The sequence below is a fragment of the Sardina pilchardus genome, chromosome 22 (assembly GCF_963854185.1).
Source record: "Sardina pilchardus chromosome 22, fSarPil1.1, whole genome shotgun sequence".
Lineage (NCBI taxonomy): Eukaryota > Metazoa > Chordata > Actinopteri > Clupeiformes > Clupeidae > Sardina > Sardina pilchardus.
The window spans coordinates 25,893,400-25,913,656 of NC_085015.1; the positions used below are offsets into that span (position 1 = coordinate 25,893,400).

Below are 20,257 nucleotides of genomic sequence, written 5' to 3' on the forward strand. Positions count from 1 at the left end.
CTGAGGAATTTGAACTGAATCATCCCCTGAACACCTCACCCACCCTGCACCCTGCTCTTAGAATATAACTAACCAAAGGCACGAGTACAGATAGCTGTCCTGTTCTTTATTTCTTTCTCTCTCTCTCTCTCTCTCTCTCTCTCTCTCTCTCTCTCTCTCTCTCTCTCTCTCTCTCTCTCTCTCTCTCTCTCTCTCTCTCTCTCTCCTGCATGCATACATATAAGAGTAGCAGCATTGGGTACATGAAGTTTGATATCTGCAAATGGCAATAGTTGGGGTCCAATCAGTTGAAATGTGTCAGTATAGCAGCATCCCCTTTGAATTGAATGTCACTGAATTTGGTGTACAGCCAAAGAATGTGGGAGTGATGCAGTCTGTCTGGGGGAAATGTGCACAATGTTAGGTGTTAGGGTAAGGTGTTGCTGCAAGTTGCTGGTTTCAAGAATGTTTCAAGAACGTCTCATTGGAGGCTGCTCATTGTTCTGACACCTTCTCATTCTGACGACTCAACAGTCCGACAAATGCCCATTATGCGTCCTGATCTCGCTGAAGGAAGCCAAGACTGCGGCCAACCAAAACTCATAGCAGCAAGTCGAAGTATCCAGATCTGATTGGCTCTCCTTATTCTCTGGGAAATGAAGATGTGCAAGCTCCTACCAGGGCACCACAGTCTTGACATGGCTAGGAAGCCTCTAAGCTCATCTCTCTCTCAAGAGGCCATTTCTCTCTCTCTCTCTCTCTCTCTCTCTCTCTCTCTCTCTCTCTCTCTCTCAGAGGGAAAGGAGAGAGGTCAAGAGGAGATAAAGAGGAGAGAGAGGAGGCTACAAGGATCACCAACAAGGGTCTGGACTGGAGGATGGTTGCTGACCGCATACATCTTCCCATTATGTGGCATCTTGAACCATAGTTGACCTCACTGAAGCAACTCATTCAGATCCATCGAGGTCTCTCAGCTCACTGGTAGAGGAGGATCTTCTGCAAGCTCCTGTTGAAGCCTCATAGAGATCAGAGAGAGCCCCAGAGATCAGAGAGAGGAGGCCATGAAGAGAGAGGCCCAGGGTTCACCACCCGGACCATGCTCTTTCTATTGCCAAGGACTGTGCAGTGTCCCAGTGCAGTTTCTCTGAAGTACAGCACAGTACAATATTTTTGTACCCAAAACATTGCATTTCTTTGGTAGAGAGCAGTACTACAGTATGTAGTGCAATGCAGTTGATCATGTCCGTGACATTTCTATGAACATTGTGGGAGTTAGGAGAGGCGACTGTCGCATAGCATGGGCTGGTCCGGGACTTGAAGGTGAGCTGGTGTCCTCTTGCATTTCGTCCACCATTAGTTCATACATTCTGACTTCCACATTATCGTACACCCTTAGGGACTGGGCAACACATTCATTCCCTACTTGTTGCGAGCTTGTTGCCAGGCCTATGACTTCCTAACAATAGACATATATAGACAAGACAAGACAAGACCATTTTGCAGTGTTGATTAGAGATTTTTTTTGTCCATTAACATCCCTCAATGTCCCTTTATGTTGGCAGCAAAAATGTCCCTGGATCAGCTATATTGTATATTGTATTGTGTATTGCCTATTTATAGAAACGTTTCATTGTCAGCTAGCCTACAGTACATCTAACTCTAAGCAGATGCTAGCTCAGGTTTTTAGACAAGTTAAAACCAGTCCGAGATTTACTCAGGTCTGTTGTCCGTACACATCTTTGTCAACAACTTTGGTAACAGTTACACAGCCAAATATCAAACAAGCACAACCATAGCATAGACAAGCAAAATTATCCCATTTTGACAGGCATTTACCCCCTATAGCCTAGCCTGGGTGTTCCCATACTGCCTTGCGCGATGATTTAGCCGTTAGCCAGGCTACCCCTAGCCACTAGTAGCCAGGCTTTTAGAGGTAGCCTACATACCCAATAACCTTGGGCACTTTGGATTTCAGGGCTAGAAAAAAGCAATATTGTGTCAGTGTTTATCAATCGGTGTTGTCTAGCTAGCCATACAAGTTTCACTTTGTGTCAAGGGAATCTGAGTTCCTATGTTTATCTTAGATTAGATGACTAGTTTTTACCTTTTAGCATGGACCCTGCCAATGTAGTATCCTGGCCATGTGGTCTGGGAACCAAACATTCATTTTCTCATATTTGAGGCATGGTTTATGACTGCTCAGAGCTGTTTATTGGGCACTGCGGATGTCTATATCAAAGGTGTCTGTGCGTAACTCATAGGCGAGCCAGTCGTATGAATTAGCCTACCAGATGGCATGTAGAGTGTTTTGGTACTTCAAAATAACATTTGATAAATTAACCTGACATTTTTTCAGTAGGCCTAGTGATAGGTGTGTAGATTTGAACAAAAGCTGGTTAGGTTCTTAACCAAAAGCTTCGGTTAAGATGTCATCACGTCTTGCTGTCACATGTCAGTTAGGCCTACATGCTGCTACATGTCTGTGCCAATACCTTGTGATGAAATGAAAGTTAATACAATTTCATATGCTGCATCACCACCTTATTCTGTCACACCACACCATACTTTGTGCATTGGGGACACTGACCTTACAAATATTTTTTTGGGAGGCGTGCTTTATTTCCTTTGCATATTAGGCTACATGGCAACATCATGTGGTAGTCTTAATATGTGTCATTTTGTAGTTCATCTAATTGTGCACACATACAATATGTATCTTTCTCACATGTTTGTATTTCGCTCCCATTCGCTCCCCTTTCCTCCAGGATCCCACCAGCCGGCCCCAGAAATCTTCCTCCTTGGCATGACATACTCTTAAAGCAGATACATGAGCCAACTCATCAATACTTATTCAGGATGAGTATGCCTTGTAAAAACAGTTTCTCTTTAACTGAGCCTAGGCCCAATTAAGCCCCTCCCTTGAAATTGACCTTGTAAACACACACACACACACACACACACACATACATACACACAGACACACACAGAGAGAGAGGGAGAGAGAAACTGCCAGCACATGCAGAATCATTCGTAACACTTCAGTATCGAGGTGGATCAGTGACGGACATGTCAAAAAGGCCATGAGAAGGAAGTCTGGTTATTTTTACTGAGTGAACATTTCCCTTGCTGCTCAGTGATGGTTCATGAGAGTTCAGGTTACTTAATACCTCAGAAAGACACAAAGCAGTAGAATTCTGAATCAGTTTGAATCCTGAATCAGGACAAGAGGAGACAGGAAGAACAGTGTATTCCACTGAGAGTAGAGTACTCCTGTTTTGTTTTCTTTTTTTTTTAACCAGCGGTGAAGTTGGGGCTTCTTTGCTTAGATAAATCCTTTCCAGTTTTTTCTTTTGTTTTCCTGTCTAGGATAGGTTTGCATTCTTCACTTGAGTAGTTTACAGCAGAATGTATACAAATGTTTATTCTGGTTAACACGGCAGAGTACATGGCTGCTTCAGAATTCAAAGCCAGTCAGAATCCACCTAGTGTCAAACACGGCCCTTTCAAGTCTTCTTGTCTCTTGGAGCTAATACCTTCAAAGACATGTAGTCAGACTACTACAGAGCGTGTCACTCATTAGCAATCACCAGACTGTTTGGCTTCCCCAGTGCAGACGATCAACTTACCGCTGGGCTCTGCGAGCCTGGTGTAAATCTCCACGTGGATTGGCTTGGTGCTGGGGCAGCCGCCGGAGGGTCTGAAGTGCCGGGCCATCCTGACAGCGCGAGCGACTCACCTCCAGAACAAAGTGCTGGCTCTGGACGTGGACAATGCCAAATCTGTGAGCTAAGCCTACATTTGAATGATGCGGCTCAACAAAGCTCTCCTCCTCTGCGCTTGGCGTCCTTTGTTACCGAGCGAGAGCGTTTGAGTGACAGATCAATGGAGAGACGGCGTGATCTCATGTCAGATGCAGGCCCCTTTCACAGAACTGAGGATCTCATCTCGCCTGCTCTTCTCTACTCTACCCCCCCCCCCCCCTTCTTCCAGCCCCTCACTCTTTCCACCTGCTCACTCTTACTCTGAGACTCAGGTCTTGTGATGTTTGGAGAAAATGTTCAGCCGCAATGCGAGGCAGTCTCACAAACAGAAACCCAAGACTGAGAACAGGAGCTGAGCTCACCAGAGTTTCTCACGCGCATCATGTGAGGTAGTCTTTTCTCTCTCTCCCTCTCTCTTTCGTTCTCTCTCTCTCTGTCCCTCCCTCAAAACACACACAAATAAATACACACACACTGACACAAGATACAGTATTATTATCTATAGACAGAATGATTGTTGAACATGAGACAGCTAGTATTTTCTCTCAGTCTTCACATGGCTAGTCTCTTCTGGACACACACTCTTCCGCTGTCCTCTCAGGATAGTTGTTTCTGGAGTGAATGAACCCCCGTGAAAAAGCACTCCAAGAGTAGGACCAGGGAACACGGGCCTTGACCTAATTTCTGTGTCTGGGAATTGATAGGCTGAGACAGATCGTTTGATTTTTCAAATGATGCCATGTTTTCTTCTCTGTATTTTGTGATGGCCCTTCTTTTAATGTCTACAAAATCCTATGAATTTCCTGCATCACAGCCCCACAACTGGCACTAATTATGTCCAGAGGTCTGCACAAACACTCTGAGGATTACACTGTTACTTATCCAAACCTAACTTTTAGCTTTGGGCTAAGCTTAGTATAATATTTATTTGAATTGTTCATATCAAGTAACAAATAATACAAGGCTTTGTGTTTTGAGAAAGGTGATTTGAAATCACAATTTATTTGGAACTTTCTTTTCTCCCCCACTCCCCTAATGACATTTCTTTATTTTCTGTCTCACAAAATATTTACAAAAAGGTCATTCCATTAGTTTAGTTTGTTCTGTCAGTGTTTTTCCACAAACAATTCAAAGACTGCTGGACAGTACTTTTTCTTCGGATACAAAAGTTCATGAAAATGTCTGCTGAATCATCTGGCCCTCAGAGAAGTGCGTTATTTTCCTCCGTGAAGCTCACTTGTGAAACTGCCAAGAAAACTTCCCTCTTCCGACAGGAAGTCTGCAACAGGAAGTCAGGACAACATCCTTAGCCCCGCGGAAGCACGGTGCATCAGCTGTGGGGACCTAATGAAGATCATCTGGACTCAACTCAAAAGTCAGCTCTGGCCTAGATGGTGGAGCTGGTTTAGAGTTGGTATGGACATGTGTATGTGTGTGTGCGTGTGTGTGTGTGTGTGAGACAGGGGAATCTATCCGGAGCCTCTTGTCCAGCCTGCGGTGGGTGGAAAGATGGAGAGGAAGCACTTCTCCCTTTGGTCTACTGGAACGAGAGAGAGAGAGAGAGAGAGAGAGAGAGAGAGAGAGAGAGAGAGAGAGAGAGAGAGGGATGAGGCTACTTGTCTGGCATCACAAGGTTTTTCCTCTCTCCATGCTCCATGGGTTTTTTTTGTATTCTGCTGGGTGGGGTTTTGTGGGGAGCCAGTAAAAGCCAGGAATTTGCAACCCTGCAGCCTCCAGCCACGAGTGGAGGAGAGGACCTCCTCAGGCAACAGAAAAATGTGGAGATCTTCACTCAAATATTAAATAATATTAACAATCTTAATAAAATACTGGAGGGGGAGGGGGGTGGATTTCAGCATGTAAGAAATCAAAGAAAATGATGTCTCCACCACCACGCGCCTGTATGAAAATGCTGACACTGACAAAGATTCTTGTCAGGGAGTCGGGGCTGGGCTGAGCCGCATTCATCTGGGCTCCTTTAGCCATGGTCCTGCATAGGAAACGATGGGCATGCGTGAACCACTGCAGACCGCCAGTGGCCAGCTGAAGGGGAATATAAAAATGACTGAACTAGCATGATTTCTCTCCGCTAGAGTATGCATAACTGGAACAAATGTAGCAAAAGTGGGTATAAAATAATAATCTCAAAAAGCACTCTATTAAATCAGGCTCATGCATGGAGTTGCTCTGTCAGTGTTCTTACATGAAACAAAATCTGTCTCTTTTTTTTTGTTATTGCATGTCTGCCGGCTTCTGCAGTAATAAATATAACACCTGAAATTAAAAACCCTCTTGGAACATAGACACAAGATGCATCAGAGTTTACAGTGCTTCCACATGCACTATAGGTGTGAAATACACAGCTAAATTTTTGACATGATGCTCATTAAAAGAACAACAAAACAAAGCAAACCCCAACTGTTCCCCCTATCAAGCAGACCTGGATGCAGATAGGGAGCAGTTAGTATTCATTTCAGTTCAAGTAGCTGTATTGATTTCTGTTCAAATAGTGTTTGTTTTTTGTTAGCTAGATTTTAGATTGAAAAACTAGGTGATGCCAAAGATGTTTGCAGACTCCAGCTGAGCTCGGTTGACCACAGAGGCATGTTGAAGAGGGCCCTATCTGTGGCCCAGCTCTGTTAGCGTGGGTTAGCTGGTGACGTAGTGCTTGGTGGAGGCCTGTCCGTAGAGGCTGTAGAAGTCAGGGTGGCGGTGTGTCTGGGACGCTTCGATCCAATCCCGCACCGGCATGGAAGGGGTGGGGGGCAGGGCCGGGGGGTAGTCCTGGGGGCTCACTGCCCACGGGAAGCTTCCGGAGCGCGGGTAAGGCGGGTGGGCGCGGTGGCCGGACACCGACGGAACCCCTGAGCAGTAGCAGTTGTCCACCGTGCACATGAGGATCTTGCGGCCGCCGTACTGGGGCAGCACGGCCTGCTGGGAGCTGGCGCCGCCGCCGCCGCTCGAGTAGTGCGAGGAGGAGAAGACGGAGCCGGGGTGGTGCAGCGGCTGCGAGCCTCCGCCAGGACCCACCGAGCCCCCGCTGGCCCCCCCGACCGAGCCCCTGCTGCCCCCACTCAACCCGGCCACGTGCTGGGCCGAACCGCAGGCTCCAGCCCCGGGCTGAGAGGAGGGGGGCTCTGGAAGTGGGGGCCCCAGGAAGGACTGTTTGGCAGCCGAGCTGGAAGATGAAGAGGACGAGGAGGAAGAGGATGGGTCCCGGCCACTCCCGCTGCCCTCTGGGAAGGCGGAGGAGTGCCGGCGCTTCTCGGCTCCAGAGCTGCTCACGCCGCAGACGTACGCTGGCACCGACTGCAGGAACCCAGCAGGAGCAGAGAAGGGGACTGAGGGAGAGAGAGAGGAGAGGGGGATAGAGAGAGAGAGGAGAGGAGAGGGGGATAGAGAGAGAGAGAGAGAGAGAGGGGAGAGAAATAGAGGGGGGCAGAGAGAAAAGAGAGAGAAAGAGAGATAGATAGAGGGGGGCAGAGAGAACAAAGTGAGACAAACACAAGAGAGTGCGAGAAAAGGGGGGAGAGAGAGAATGAAAGAGAAAGGGAGAAAATGGATTTACGAAGAAAGATTTCCAAAAAAAAGAAACAGAGGGAGAAATGGTTATGAAAACAGAATGAGAGGAGAATTTACATATTAAAGAGGGCAAAATATGAATACATCTGCATGTCTTTGCATTGAAGAGTTTGATATTTAGACTACACTGATTAAATGTTTAATCTTGAAACAAAAAGCATGACATTGGCAATGTCATTGCGCAAAACACACCATAAATATAATACACATATTTGTATAGCAGTTAATGTTTAGAATTTCTGTCCACACACAAAAAAACCCCCACTGAGATTCCTGCCTGGAATTACAAGCTGGGTGTCAGAGGAGCTAATTTTGGTCGATTTGATGGGGGTGGGAAACTCTGGAGGCAAAGAGGATGTGCAGCTTCTGACCAGATGTCAAAGTCACACTGATCAATTGTTCCAAAAAGCCCCCTAGCACAGCTCCAAGTGCTTCCCATGGTTGCACACACCATCTAAACAGCTGTTGCCTCTCTCTGTCTCTCTCTCATCCAGAAAAATGCTTGGGCTTGTTTTTTTGGCATACCTTCTAGCATTTTCCGAAGGCTCTTCTCCTTCTTGGAGATCTCGGCCAGAAAGAGCTTGGAGCTGAGGCTGCCTACTTTGTGGGGAGGTAGGGCGGTGCCCACACATGACTGCGACCTGGCAGGCAAAAACAGTAACAAGGTCACCGAAAACTCCTGATAGTTTGAAACATGCATGTGTTGTAAAGAGAATCATCACTTCAACCATGTTATATACTAATACAATACTCCAAATGAAGCTTACCTGTCCATTAGAATCTTCACTGATTTTGTGTTCTGAAAGCAAACAAACACACAAAAAAACATGAAGGTAATGCCATTAAGCATATTTGTCTATTTCAGTGTACTGTTTGTCCTGAAATCAGTGCGACAACGTGTGCTCTGATTCGCTTCTAGTGGAGATGAGACAACATGTGCTGTGATTCCCTTTTAGCATATTTTGGGAGCCTCTCCGCGTCCTGCTCCGGCACAAATGAGATGCTTGTTCGGTGCCAGCAAAAACACGATCAACAAACATGAGACGCAACACAAGACGCTTCAAACAGCAAGTGACACGGGCATAAACAAATCTGTCCTCAGACAACGCGCCACTGATCCCCCCCCCCACACCACCACCACCCTTCAATGACAATAGCGCCGCCCGCGCTGGCTGGCTTGGCGCACGTTTGATGTATTGCCTTGTTTAAACTGTAGCGCTATACGAGCGTAATTACCCAGTAGCCCAGCTGTCGGGGCCGAGGTGGCGGATGAATAATCTCCATCGCCGGCGAGCCGGGGACGCGCGGAAGGCCCCGGAGAACAAAGGGAGCCCCGCCTCCTCATTAGGGCCTGTTTTCACCTGACGCCGAGCGCTGGCGTCGGGGGAGCGTCTGATTTACCTCCACCCGCCTCCTCGCCCCAGAAGCTCCTCCTGGAGGACCTCCAGACAGGGCTCGTATTCCCCTGCCAAAGTGCACGCGCACCCGCGCCCTCTCCTCCACTCTCCCCCTACTGCTGCCGGGCTGCCTGCGCTACTTCAGCCGACTTTTGACTAATCCTGAGCCGCCGCCAGATTGGTCCGGGGTGAAAATATTCTAGTTCATTCCGAGGGAAGGGGACTGGTTTTCATGCCAACAATGTTCTTTCATCCACCTACTAATACACGGCATTAACCAAAAGAGAGATTACACTGACCACTAACTGTACTCATGTAGACAGCATTTCTAACATGCCAGCGCTTCAAACTGAACTCCCATCATGCAACTCACCATGGGTCTAACATTAACATATTGAGGAGCAAGCATTTTGGCCAAAGGAGAACAAGCACATCATTGTTTGAAGACATAATTTGTAATGGGAAAGAGTAGGGACTGGGTATTTCTGCATGTGTGCGTGTCTGTGTGCGTGCATGTTTTGATGGAGGCAGACTCGTTCAAAGTTCAGGGAGAGATAGAGGGGTCAGCAGATGACCGGAACACTGGCTCATGTTGATGGTCTAACACGGCGAGTTGAGACAAGCCAAAAGAGGGAAACAGGACATGAGGCCTTTCCTGTTTAGCCCTTATTAGAACACATGTCATAAACTAATTAGGATCTTAGCCTCGTTAACATGGATTAGCTAATTTTATTCTATTTTTCAATTTTCCTAAAAGTACATCCAAGCCATCTTAAATGGTGTATTTTGATAGATATATTTGAGGTAACAAGTATCCATTTATTTCTGTTGCAACAGCACATACAGTTTCACCTAGTGAAAATAAAAGGCATCAGCTTTTTTGGCAAATGTTGAGAAAATGCATGGAACATGTAAATACCAGTTCAATAGTGGACTCGTGAATAACAAAAAGATCAAATGATACGTTACATAAAAACGGTCCAAAAACGTTGTTTTCACCTTCATGAAGTTGATGTCCTCGGACTTGTCGAAGAGCGCCTGGGCGGTCTGGAGCAGCTTGTTGGCGTCCTGCTGGCGGTGGCGGAGCTGCAGGCACTGGGCGGCGTTCTCCTGGCAGAAGCGCGCGTGCGCCTTGTCCAGCACCGCCACCGTCTTGGCCAGGTCGTCCTCCAGGAGCTGCTGCATCTTCTGGTACTGCAGCTGCACCTCCTGCCGCAGACGCTCCACCTTGCTCTGCGCCCCGGGGGAGAGGTGACGGAGGTGACGGAGGTCAGGCCACGCGTGAGAAAGTTCTAGAAAACTACACCCTGTACTACACGCTGAAAGACTTCTCTTCTTTTACACTAAAGAAATGAATCATTCCTTTTACAAGCAATTTAGATGACAATCAACTTTAACAAGCAAGCTTTCTGTTTAGAAAAAGTCTCCCTGTACACTGATAAAGGCTTCTTTGTACAGAGGATATTTTGTTTTGATTGTAAATAAATAACTGTGGAGCTGCACAACAGTCTCTCTGTGATTAGCGCTGAAACTGTACTTCTCCACAGACATTTTCCTGAAGCTCAAAAACCATTTCCTGTCCCTTTAAGGTTGCTAAGCAATAAACTCTCCAACATCTCAAGCAATGGCCTTCTGCCATTCAAAGCCCTTCAATCATTCATTGCGATACCTGCACACAGCCCCTGGTAAGTAAGAAGAGTTCTTTTCGGTTCCTCAAAAACATAGCGTCAAAGCAGTGCCATATCTTACCTCCACCAGACACTTGTCTGTTTCCAGTTTGTAGAGCTGTTCTTCGATGTCCTGAGAGCGATCATCCAAACGCTCCTGCTGTTTCATCAACATTTGCTAGAGAACAGAGAGATTGAGAGAAAGAGAGAGGGAGGTAGAGAGCGAGATGAAAGAAGAGAGAGAGAGAGAGAAAAAAAACAGAAGGAAAACAGAAGGTTAGAACAGAAGTGTTACATAGCAAAACCTACACACCAGCACCGACACAAGCACAGTGGATATGCCCTGGGCAATACGACCGATTTTATTGAGCAACCAGAAGTGTTTTTGCTCCATTTTGTCCTGCGCTGGGTCTTGGCTACAGGCTCTATTCATAACTCATGATGTACTGCTGTGGCTTTTCAGATGCTGTCTGCCACACTAAAAGCAACCTGGGAGAAAATACCCACACATTGTTCCAAGTTCCCTCCCCCTTCTGTGCCCCACAGCACACACACACACACACACACACAGCCACACACACATATGCACTGCTGTGAGCCCAGCGAAAGCCTGGTGACTCGGAGAGGATTTTCCCTCTGCCTCTCAGACAGAACAAAGACCAAAGTCAGTCAGCAAACAGCTCGACGGGCCTGACAGAAGCCTGACAAGGAACCGCCGAGCGCAAACCAAATGAAAATGACTTTTAATTAAACAAATGTTTCATGTGAGAGCCAGCCACAATAGCAGAGGGGGTTAGTGCCTGCTGGTGGGGGTTATACATGGGGGAGGGAGGGGGTGGGGAGGGAAGAGGCTGCCATGGTAACAAAGCTCCATTTTTTTTGCATTTTTTGCATTTTTAAAGCAGAGACAATGAGAGAAGACAGAGGAAGATGGATGGCAGCAAAGCAGAGTGAGAGAGAAAGAGAAGGAACACAGTAAACACAGCGAAAGAGAGAGGGGGAAACACAGGTAGCATGGAGCTAGCACGGTGCGCCTACATTTGTGCACGTGTCTGTGTGTGTGAGCCTCCTCATTTGTGTGCGTCTGGGATGGCTTGTGTGGCGTAACTAAAGTCCTACCCAATTCATCTGAAGAGAGATGACAATGAGCTGATCCACCTGGCCACCACCAGGGACTCTCCCCAGAACTGGTTTAACTGCATTTCCACATCTACCCACGTCCTTTCAGTCTGGTGTACAACTCAGCTAATTACTATGTTCATGTCAAACACACTAGGTACATATACACATAAAACATACATAACCCCCCCCCCCCTCCACACACACATACACACACACACACACACACAGAGGGAGAGAGTGTGCATGAGAGAGATGTTGTTGACAAGACTCTTAAAAAGGTTTCATCCATTCCTGTGATGGGGAGCAGGATGCTGGCTTGTTCGTTCAGGGGAGATGCGCTGTGGATCGATTCGGCTGCTGAGAGCTGAGCTTGATGAACATGCCCATTAGGGGCCAGCAGCCCGGTCAGCTGAGCGCTAGCCTGCCTGACGGTCTGTCTGTCTGCCTGCCTGCCTGACGGTCTGTCTGTCTCTCTATCTGTCTGTCTGTCTGCATCCCCCTCCAGAGCTCACGGGGCGGTACAGATCCATTAGCTACAGGGATACAGATGTGATGTGCATCTCCTGATGTACTGTATGTATCCCCATGCTCTGGCCTGAAAAGGGCTTTTAGCATGCATGCTGTGTATGAAACCATGCTGTATGATACAACATGATTTGGGTAAATCTATAGGAGTGTAAGGAAGGGAAAGGCAACAGGAGGAAAGAGGGGGCAGAGAGAAAGAAAGAGAGAGAGAGAGAGAGAGGGAGAGAGGAAGAGGGCTGGCATGAAGAGGAAAGCACTGCACAACTTCAACATGACAGGCGAACAAACAAGGAGGATCCCTCCAAAAGGCGTCTTATTTCAGCCTCGGACAAATATTTAAAAAAGACGCGCAGCGGACGAGCAGGCCCGTCTGGCTCCAAAAGTCAACGGTCAAGCGTCAAGCGTCCGCTCGCTGGAGAGCATTAGGTTGCATAAGCGAATCATCACTTCCTGTTCAATCTTTGGCATCGAGCACAGGAAGTGAGCCGAGCGTGTGTGTGGTCACTCAGTGTAGGTGAAGCTGGACTTCACGGCATATCATCTGTCCACTGCATCCCTCATTACTACACGGTGGGCCCATCACACCGCTCTAGCTCTCCGGGTATAACATGAATTATTCATATTGTGGTATTTAAAATATATATATATATATGCGGACAGCTGAGTGGTGCCTGTATGACTGAACATTGAACAGTGAATGCTGAAGATTTAGTAGCACAGGAAGAGAAGGTAAAGTGAAGACAAAAGGAGAAGCTAGCATCTAGCATAGTAAAGGAAAATGTAGCATAATACTCCCATAAACAGTCTCCAATTGTTCTCATTCTAAACAAGAATCTAAAGAGCCAGCCATTTCTATAAATACTAACCAAGTATGGTAGAAAAACAATAATGCTTGTTGCCTACCCAGGTTGCTTTTAGCTCTACCTGATATTCCAAGAACACAGTGATGTGGTGTTTAGTAAGTGTCTGGCCTAAGCATTTTTTTGAATTCATCAACATTTCCAATCGCAACATGAATGCTTTGACAGAGATGCAGCGTGCTCGTAATGTGGGAAACCAGAGAGAGGAATGACCGCGGGGAAAAAAATCCCACCGGTCATGTCACCGCGCGGCCCAGAGCGGCCTGTCCAAACAGCCGTGCCACGGGGCAGCGGCTCTCTCCGGCTCTAATCCCGCTGGAGTCCATTCAGACTAAGCCGTCTGGGATTTCTGATGACCATCAGTGTCTGACGGCAGAATCTGCTTATCCAGAGCGCTGGCAGCACTAGCACTAGCCCTAGCGCTCAGGCCACTCACTCGCCTGACTTCCAGCGCCAACTCTGCCATGTTGATTTGCACTTTAAACAGTTCGCTCCTCACCTACTGTACCACAAGACACAATACAGCTGAAACCCATGGTGCCATGGCTAGCGACATAAGGGCAGAAATATAATGTTGGTATCAAGACAACTCGTATATTTTATGGCACATCAATACATTATATATCTACTCTGTGAGGCAATGGCCCTTGTTATCCCCAATACAATGGCTGCTCAAAATGCTCTCCTCTGCCCTATTCCTGTGCTTGAGCTTGATTAATCATGTCTGCTCACCCTATTTGCTTACAGTAGCATTAACTATAGATATTACCCGTGTGTTTCCAGTGAATTATTGATTATGTGTCTGTGTCTGCATGTTCCTTAAAAATGGTAAGGATACTTGAATCCACAGGATCTGATGTTCTCTCCACTGGATAATATCTGTATATAATTACAACATTTTCATCTGTGCGGAAAAAAAACATGTGTGGCCCAAATAATTGGAACATAATCCAAGTGTTAGGCCAATACGTGTGTCCTTAATGGCCAGGGAGAGGGGGAAACTATTGATTAAACTAAGTGTCAAAATCCTCTGGCAAATAATAGCAATTCATATCACATGACAAATATCAATACAGATCTTTAAATTATCTCAACGTTACCATTGCAAATGCTGCACTGAGCCTAACTTGGACTGATCCAAAGGTCCAGGCCTTGTGTTCTCTTAAATCAGGTGGCCAGGATGCTTAGTAATGCCAAAGACAAATTCCCATTCCCGGAACAGCAGGAGCATGGGACTTCACTGACTGCACAATTACTCAGAGGTGAGGAAACACAATGATGTCAGAGCTTAGACACACACATAAGCTCACTTGCTCACACACACACGCACACACACACACACACACACACACACACACCTCCTCTCCTTTTAGATGAATCTGGAATCATCCGAATTAGTGAGTGTGCGAGAGAAAAAGAAGGGGATTGGATGATGTAGACAAATGAGGCAGAACTCGGCAGACAGAGAGAAAAACAGACTGAAAGACAGAGAGGGAGAGGCAGAAAGAGAGATAGAGATAGAGAGAGAAAGAGAGAGAGGACTGAAGCAGAGCGAGAGAGATAGTGAGGGAGGGAGGGGATGTCTTTGAAGCACCAGGATCTAAGGCTATGACCTAATTGTAGTGACTGATGCACTCCGGCTGCTGGCAGAGGCCTGCAGGCAGGAACCTAATACCTCTTGGCAGGGGTGGGGGTTCACTCCGCCTGGCCCCTGCTCCTCACTCCGGGCCTGGGGTCCTAGGCTCGGGCATTTGGGGGGGGGGGATGGGGTGGATGGGGGTGCCTGGACGGCCACAATCCCTCTCTTTACCCATCGCTCTCCGTTGGCCCGCGACTGAGCCGAGCTGGCCCGGGGTGTGAGCGGGGGGCCGCCCCCGGCCTGCTGTGGGCCTTGCCCTCGGACTCCCCCAGCACAGCCCCGGAGCAGATGCACTTAGCGCACCGCGCCATCCATCAGCCACCTCTCCCGCTCATTACAGCTTTACTACAACAACAGCGCCCGCGCTATTACTGCAACAGCATTAAGAGACACGCCGCTGCTCACCATTTTACAGTCAACTTCCATTACAGTCACCGAGAATTATTTGTGTACAATGCACGAGCCTGACGCTGTGTAAAGTTGGTTTCCAACGAGTGGGATATTTAAAGGAGGGACCGTAAAATAGAGAAAAAAAGTGAGAAAGAACAGTGAACACAAGCGAACAGGGCGCTAGTGTGCTAGTGATTGAAAATTCAGAGTGCACACACACACACACCCGCGCGCGCACACACACACACACACACACACCTCCCCTCCTCTTCAGAGCCTTGTGAATACAGAATCATCCGATTTAGTGTGGTTGAAAGAGTGAGCAGGAGAAAGAGAGGGGGGATTGAGGGCTGTGGAGAAATGAGGCGGAAATAGGATCACAGTGACAGAAAGTACATCTCTGAGCACGTTGACTAAATGCAGACTTCACCCAAGCCAAGGGAAATAAAAAAGATGCCTTTGGTCCCATGAGGCACCACAGTTCCTCTCCCCTCCATCTGTGGCACAAAGAGACGGAGCCACCTCACTTTATTTCCCGGGCGGAACCCCCACCCCCTCCTCCACCAGGCTGCCATGCTAGGATGCACCTGTGTAGGGCAGATAAGGCTATGTGGAGAACTGGTATGTTCACAGGTCTGTCCGACTGTTTATCACTTCGGTGCAAGTCCACAGCAGGGGAGGGGATTTCTGGCATTGTTGACAATGGAAAATATATCAAACACACAGCAAGCAAGCAAGAAAGAAAACAAAGCACGAGGACAGGGGAAACCAGTTTGAAACTAATGTTTGAACCAAAATGGAAAAACACTGAACTAGCCTTTGGCATCTAGCATTTTGACATACAGTATCACATGATGGGTTGAGAGCATCTGCTTCCTCAAGGCATTCACCAGCCTTATATACCCAATAGGTCTGCTAGTCTGGTTTGGGGCTATGGAGCTGACTGACATTGAAAAATGACATTCTTTCCCAGAAGGCATTAATGTGCATTTAGATATGTGCCATGATGCTAGTGTAACCTAGATTCTTCCATTATGCTTCAAAAGAGGTCTATTGTACCTCTTAAAGGATTTGCCAAAGCCATTTTTATAACCATAAAATACATGCCATGGCACTTGCGTTATATAGACTGAATACCTACTATGAAATCTGATTGTATGTCTGAATATTGTGTGGTAACTTACCCTGATGTCATGTCGTCTCACGTCAATATCACACATGGCGTGTCCGTGATTGGCAGCACACCTGGAGAAGCAGCAGTACTGGCAGACGGCCACCTGCTCCGTTTCGCAGTGATACAGTCTGTACTCGTCGTGTTGGGGGCAAGTCCACGCCTTCACATCCTCCACCTCGACCAGTAGGTGTCCGGGATTGGAGGACGGCTGCTGCAGATGTGTTTGTACATGCGACTGGCAGCAAGGTGCATTACACCGGAGGCAAACTTTTTGCGCCGGCATTGGAGGTCCTCGCCGACAGAAGATGCAGTGGAGAACAGTAGGTGCTTTCTCCACGTTAAGAGCATTGAATTTTTCAACAATATTTGAAAGTTTGTGGTTCTTCTCCAAACTCGGCTTCTGGCTGTAGGCATGGTTGCACTCCGGACATCGCACCACACTTGTATCTTTGGACCAAGCCTCATTGATGCATCCCCTACAAAAGTTGTGTTTGCACGGTAGCTGGATTGGCTCAGAGAACACGTGCAAACATATCGGACAGATGAGCTCCTCCTCAAAAGAGTTTTTCCAGTTTTCCGCCATAGTCATCATTTGGCCTCGTTCCTCTTATAAGCTCAAATTACTCAACTAGTCTCTGTGGTTTAATATGGCATTGTGATATGCACTCCCTTTACTGGCTCGAAGTACGGACCAAAAAAACCCGGACCAACTGTGGAAGGATTGAAGGACGACTTTCAGTCATGTCGTAGCATTAATCCATCGTATTTGACTTATCGTCAGCAGTTGTAGCAAAGAATTCATGAGACTGGCGCTACCTTTATGACACCTTTGTTTCACAAAGTTAGGCCAATAAGGTTTTGTTAAAAAACAAGAGCTCAGACGAGTCAAAATGTTAAATTTGCAAGTCAAAATCAGAGCTGAATGAGGGCCGAGTTTGAGTGATCCAGATTTAACGTACTCTGTTTTGACCAAAACATACTAAAAGGCCGAAAGGCAACAGAAATGACGCAAAGCAACTGCCACTGCTGGCAATGCGTAAAAGTCAATTGTTTGACTGAAGCTTCAATGCCAAGGCACAACGTAAAATCTCGTTAACGCTTAGGTGTAGTAATGCCAGTGTTAAATTGTGGGACTTATGTGGGATAAATGAGTTCTTCCGTCCCTTCTCTGCTTCTTTCAATACTATGGGCAAGTGAAAGGACTAGACCTCCACTAAACCAAGTAACCAATCACTGCATTTAATCAAACGTTTACAATCTTTCTCTGCGTTGTATAAGCTTGAACATGGCACATCAAAAATGCATCAACAGTTTTAAGTGTACACGGCAACTAAGGCTACTTTGCCAAGCATGCCATGTGTGCGTAAAGCGAATCTGGGTAGACCTGAGAAGGAAACGTCACAAATACATGGTGACGGAAATGTCATAAAATGTTTTCACATCCGACAAACAGGCGACTCATCGAAAACGAGGCAGAATTTTATCCTGTAAAGCCAATGCTGTAAGTGATATTACATGCAGCCAAGGCTACCTTTTGCTTTACACTTGCCCAATACTTTGTGGAGACAACATCAGACAATAAAGAAAACCGTTGAACTGGTTTAAATGTCAAGTCCAGAAACACAATAGTCAAAGGACATGCGCTAACTAATAATAGATTAAAATGACTATTGGTCAGCAGTCTACTGTTACATGTACTATAAAACGTAAAATAGCCATTGGTCTTTTGTTACATAATAATAACATACCCACTATGTGTATTGACTAGAAATAAGGGAGAGTAGCCTTCTTCGTAGCGCACAAGTTATGCATAGCTATGTAGGCAGTGTGCCATCACTACATTTGTAGTCAATCTGCCATTAACCTTACAGCGTACCTCAAGGTAGCTTGGGCTATCAGGCTATTCGGATATGCCATGAAACACTCGCGCAGCATATAAGATATGGAAATGATTCTTGGTGATAATAGCAGATGACAATAGCTTATGTTCAGTTCATCACGGGCCACATGAAAACACAAACTAATAGTCCATTATCCAACCTAACCCTCTATCCTTGGCGCACTAAGCTACTCTGTATTACAGCATAATGTCACCATGACCACTAAAGGCTAACTTTAACCTGTCCGACTATGACATTAAACTTATAAAATGTAGGGTTCATAAACCTTTTTTAGTCTTAAAGGGGACGGCGCCGTTTGGTCCTCGTTATCGGTTTCTGTCATCAGCCATCTTGTGTTCCTTTTAAAAAGAAAAAAAGACGTTCATCAATCGTTTTCGTTTCTTTCCTTATCTGTTTACGCGAAATCAAAAGCAAAATCAGTCTGGTCTCGTCGGATCCGCGGACCTTAGCCAACGTTAGAGATGGTGGTATTCCGGAGCTTCTGCTTCTTCTGTAGGCCTATTATGCGCGAATCGGCGTTCGTATCCGTTCAGTGCGTCTGGCTGTTATTATTTACGATTTCCCCCTTTCTTACAGCCTTTGATGAAAGGAGGAATCATAGGAAGGAATGCAAGCATTGGACTGCGAGTTCAGATACAGCTGGCGTTACTCCCTCCCTAAAGCGAAGCACCATGGCGGTCACGTGACATGCCAAAGAATTGATACATTTTAACTGGAGGACTTGAGGAAGGAAAGGGCGGAGTTAAAAAAATTAAAAGGGCAGTAGCATGTGCGCTTCAATTTGCTATAGGCCTCTGTTACAGCATTTCCTGAGCATATGAACTTATCATTTTATATGAACCTATAGCCTGTGAAAAAGACTCGATTAGAGATTAAATCATTTTAGCTGTTATTTGCTTTAATCAACAATGCAATGAAATTGATATTCATAATAGTTCATCATGGTTGACATGACGAACTAAGCATACTTTTTGCCAGACAGTGCTGAAATGCGTAAAGGGACTTAGGATCTATCAACTGGCAATCTAAACACATGTACATGTCATTTATTACAAGCAACAGATAGACTATAAGATACCAGCTATTATTGCAGACTTAAGTTTTACAAGGCTTGTTAAAATAAGGATTCCAGACAATGGATTCAGCCCATGTCCAGACAAGTCCAATATCACACCTAATGGACATGGAGCATGTTTGAAACTTTTCAGAATTTTCCAAAGTAATCCTCCACAGCCTTTGATGTCTAAAATCAGTGCCAATACAGTCATTTGAAAGTTTTCCACTAACTTAATGGGACTTAATTGTATTACCAGGCAAAGAAGTGCAAAGTCTCTCAAAAAGTTATTGTGCACAATTTTTTTTTAAATCTCTCACTTTACAGGACACATAGGCCTAACTGGATCTAACTGCTCCCTGCCATCTCAACTCTATAATGAAGATGTACACTGTACATGCCCAACCCCCCACTGCGGTCTTCTAATGAGTGTCTGTTGTGTCGACCAGCCATAAACGCTATATGCTACGTTCAAATTCAAGACTTTTCCTCGTGGTTCCACGTTGTTGAAATAAGTTGACCAGTGCTCTCAGTTCCTGTGATAGGTTTGGGTAAATCAATAGGGGTACAGTACACACTTCTTCTTCTGAATTGGTTTGTATATTATAGTATTGTTTACTGATTGAATTGACATTATTGTTTATTATTTCTTTTTAATGTAGTCTTACCAACATTTTAAAACTGTTCACTGTTAATTGTAGCTGTTGTATTGTTTTTTATCATGTACCATAACTATAACCATAACCATGGATAGCCACCTTGTGGCATGTACAGTAGGAGTGTTGACTCATTCATGTTTTTGCCTATACTGGTCTGGTCTTGGCTATCTTGTTAAATTAGCTTTGCCCAGTTATTTCTTTTCCTTTAGTTAGACTTAAGCTTAACACTTTGACCATTGCTCAAATTGGAGCCTTACATCTCTTCAAGACCTTTTTACTGGGCCTATTTTTATGTTGAGACCTGCACCAAAAGAAATTCCTTAGGTCCTCCCAGTACTTGGAGAATGAAAGATTCTGATTCCTAAGGATTTAAGTACAGAATGTCCCCTCATCATCATGAAGTACATTTTTCATTATGTACATATTACATTATTCTATGTGGTTCTAAGTGTTGTATAGCCTAAATCAAGTATTGCTGATATTCCTATATTTTCTTCCTCTTGTTCACACACACAAACACACATACAGTACACAATCAGAGACATGA

At 45.9% G+C, this 20,257-nt stretch overlaps 1 protein-coding gene across 2 annotated transcripts; it reads right to left on the bottom strand.

Moving 5' to 3' along the window:
• Window positions 1-4,716: 4,716 nt before the first annotated feature.
• trim8b (tripartite motif containing 8b) lies at window positions 4,717-18,644 on the bottom strand. Of its 2 annotated transcripts, XM_062526278.1 has the most exons (7): window positions 18,442-18,644; window positions 16,107-18,335; window positions 10,469-10,564; window positions 9,719-9,952; window positions 8,090-8,121; window positions 7,848-7,963; window positions 4,717-7,081 (listed from the first exon to the last, which is right to left on the bottom strand). In XM_062526278.1, exons 2-7 carry the CDS (start codon window positions 16,686-16,688, stop codon window positions 6,390-6,392), a joined length of 1,752 nt encoding a protein of 583 aa, XP_062382262.1. In that variant the 5' UTR covers window positions 16,689-18,335; window positions 18,442-18,644; the 3' UTR covers window positions 4,717-6,389. The 2 variants fall into 2 exon arrangements, with proteins under 2 accessions (XP_062382262.1, XP_062382261.1); XM_062526277.1 differs by having other exon boundaries at window positions 16,107-18,644.
• Between the last annotated feature and the right edge of the window lie 1,613 nt (window positions 18,645-20,257).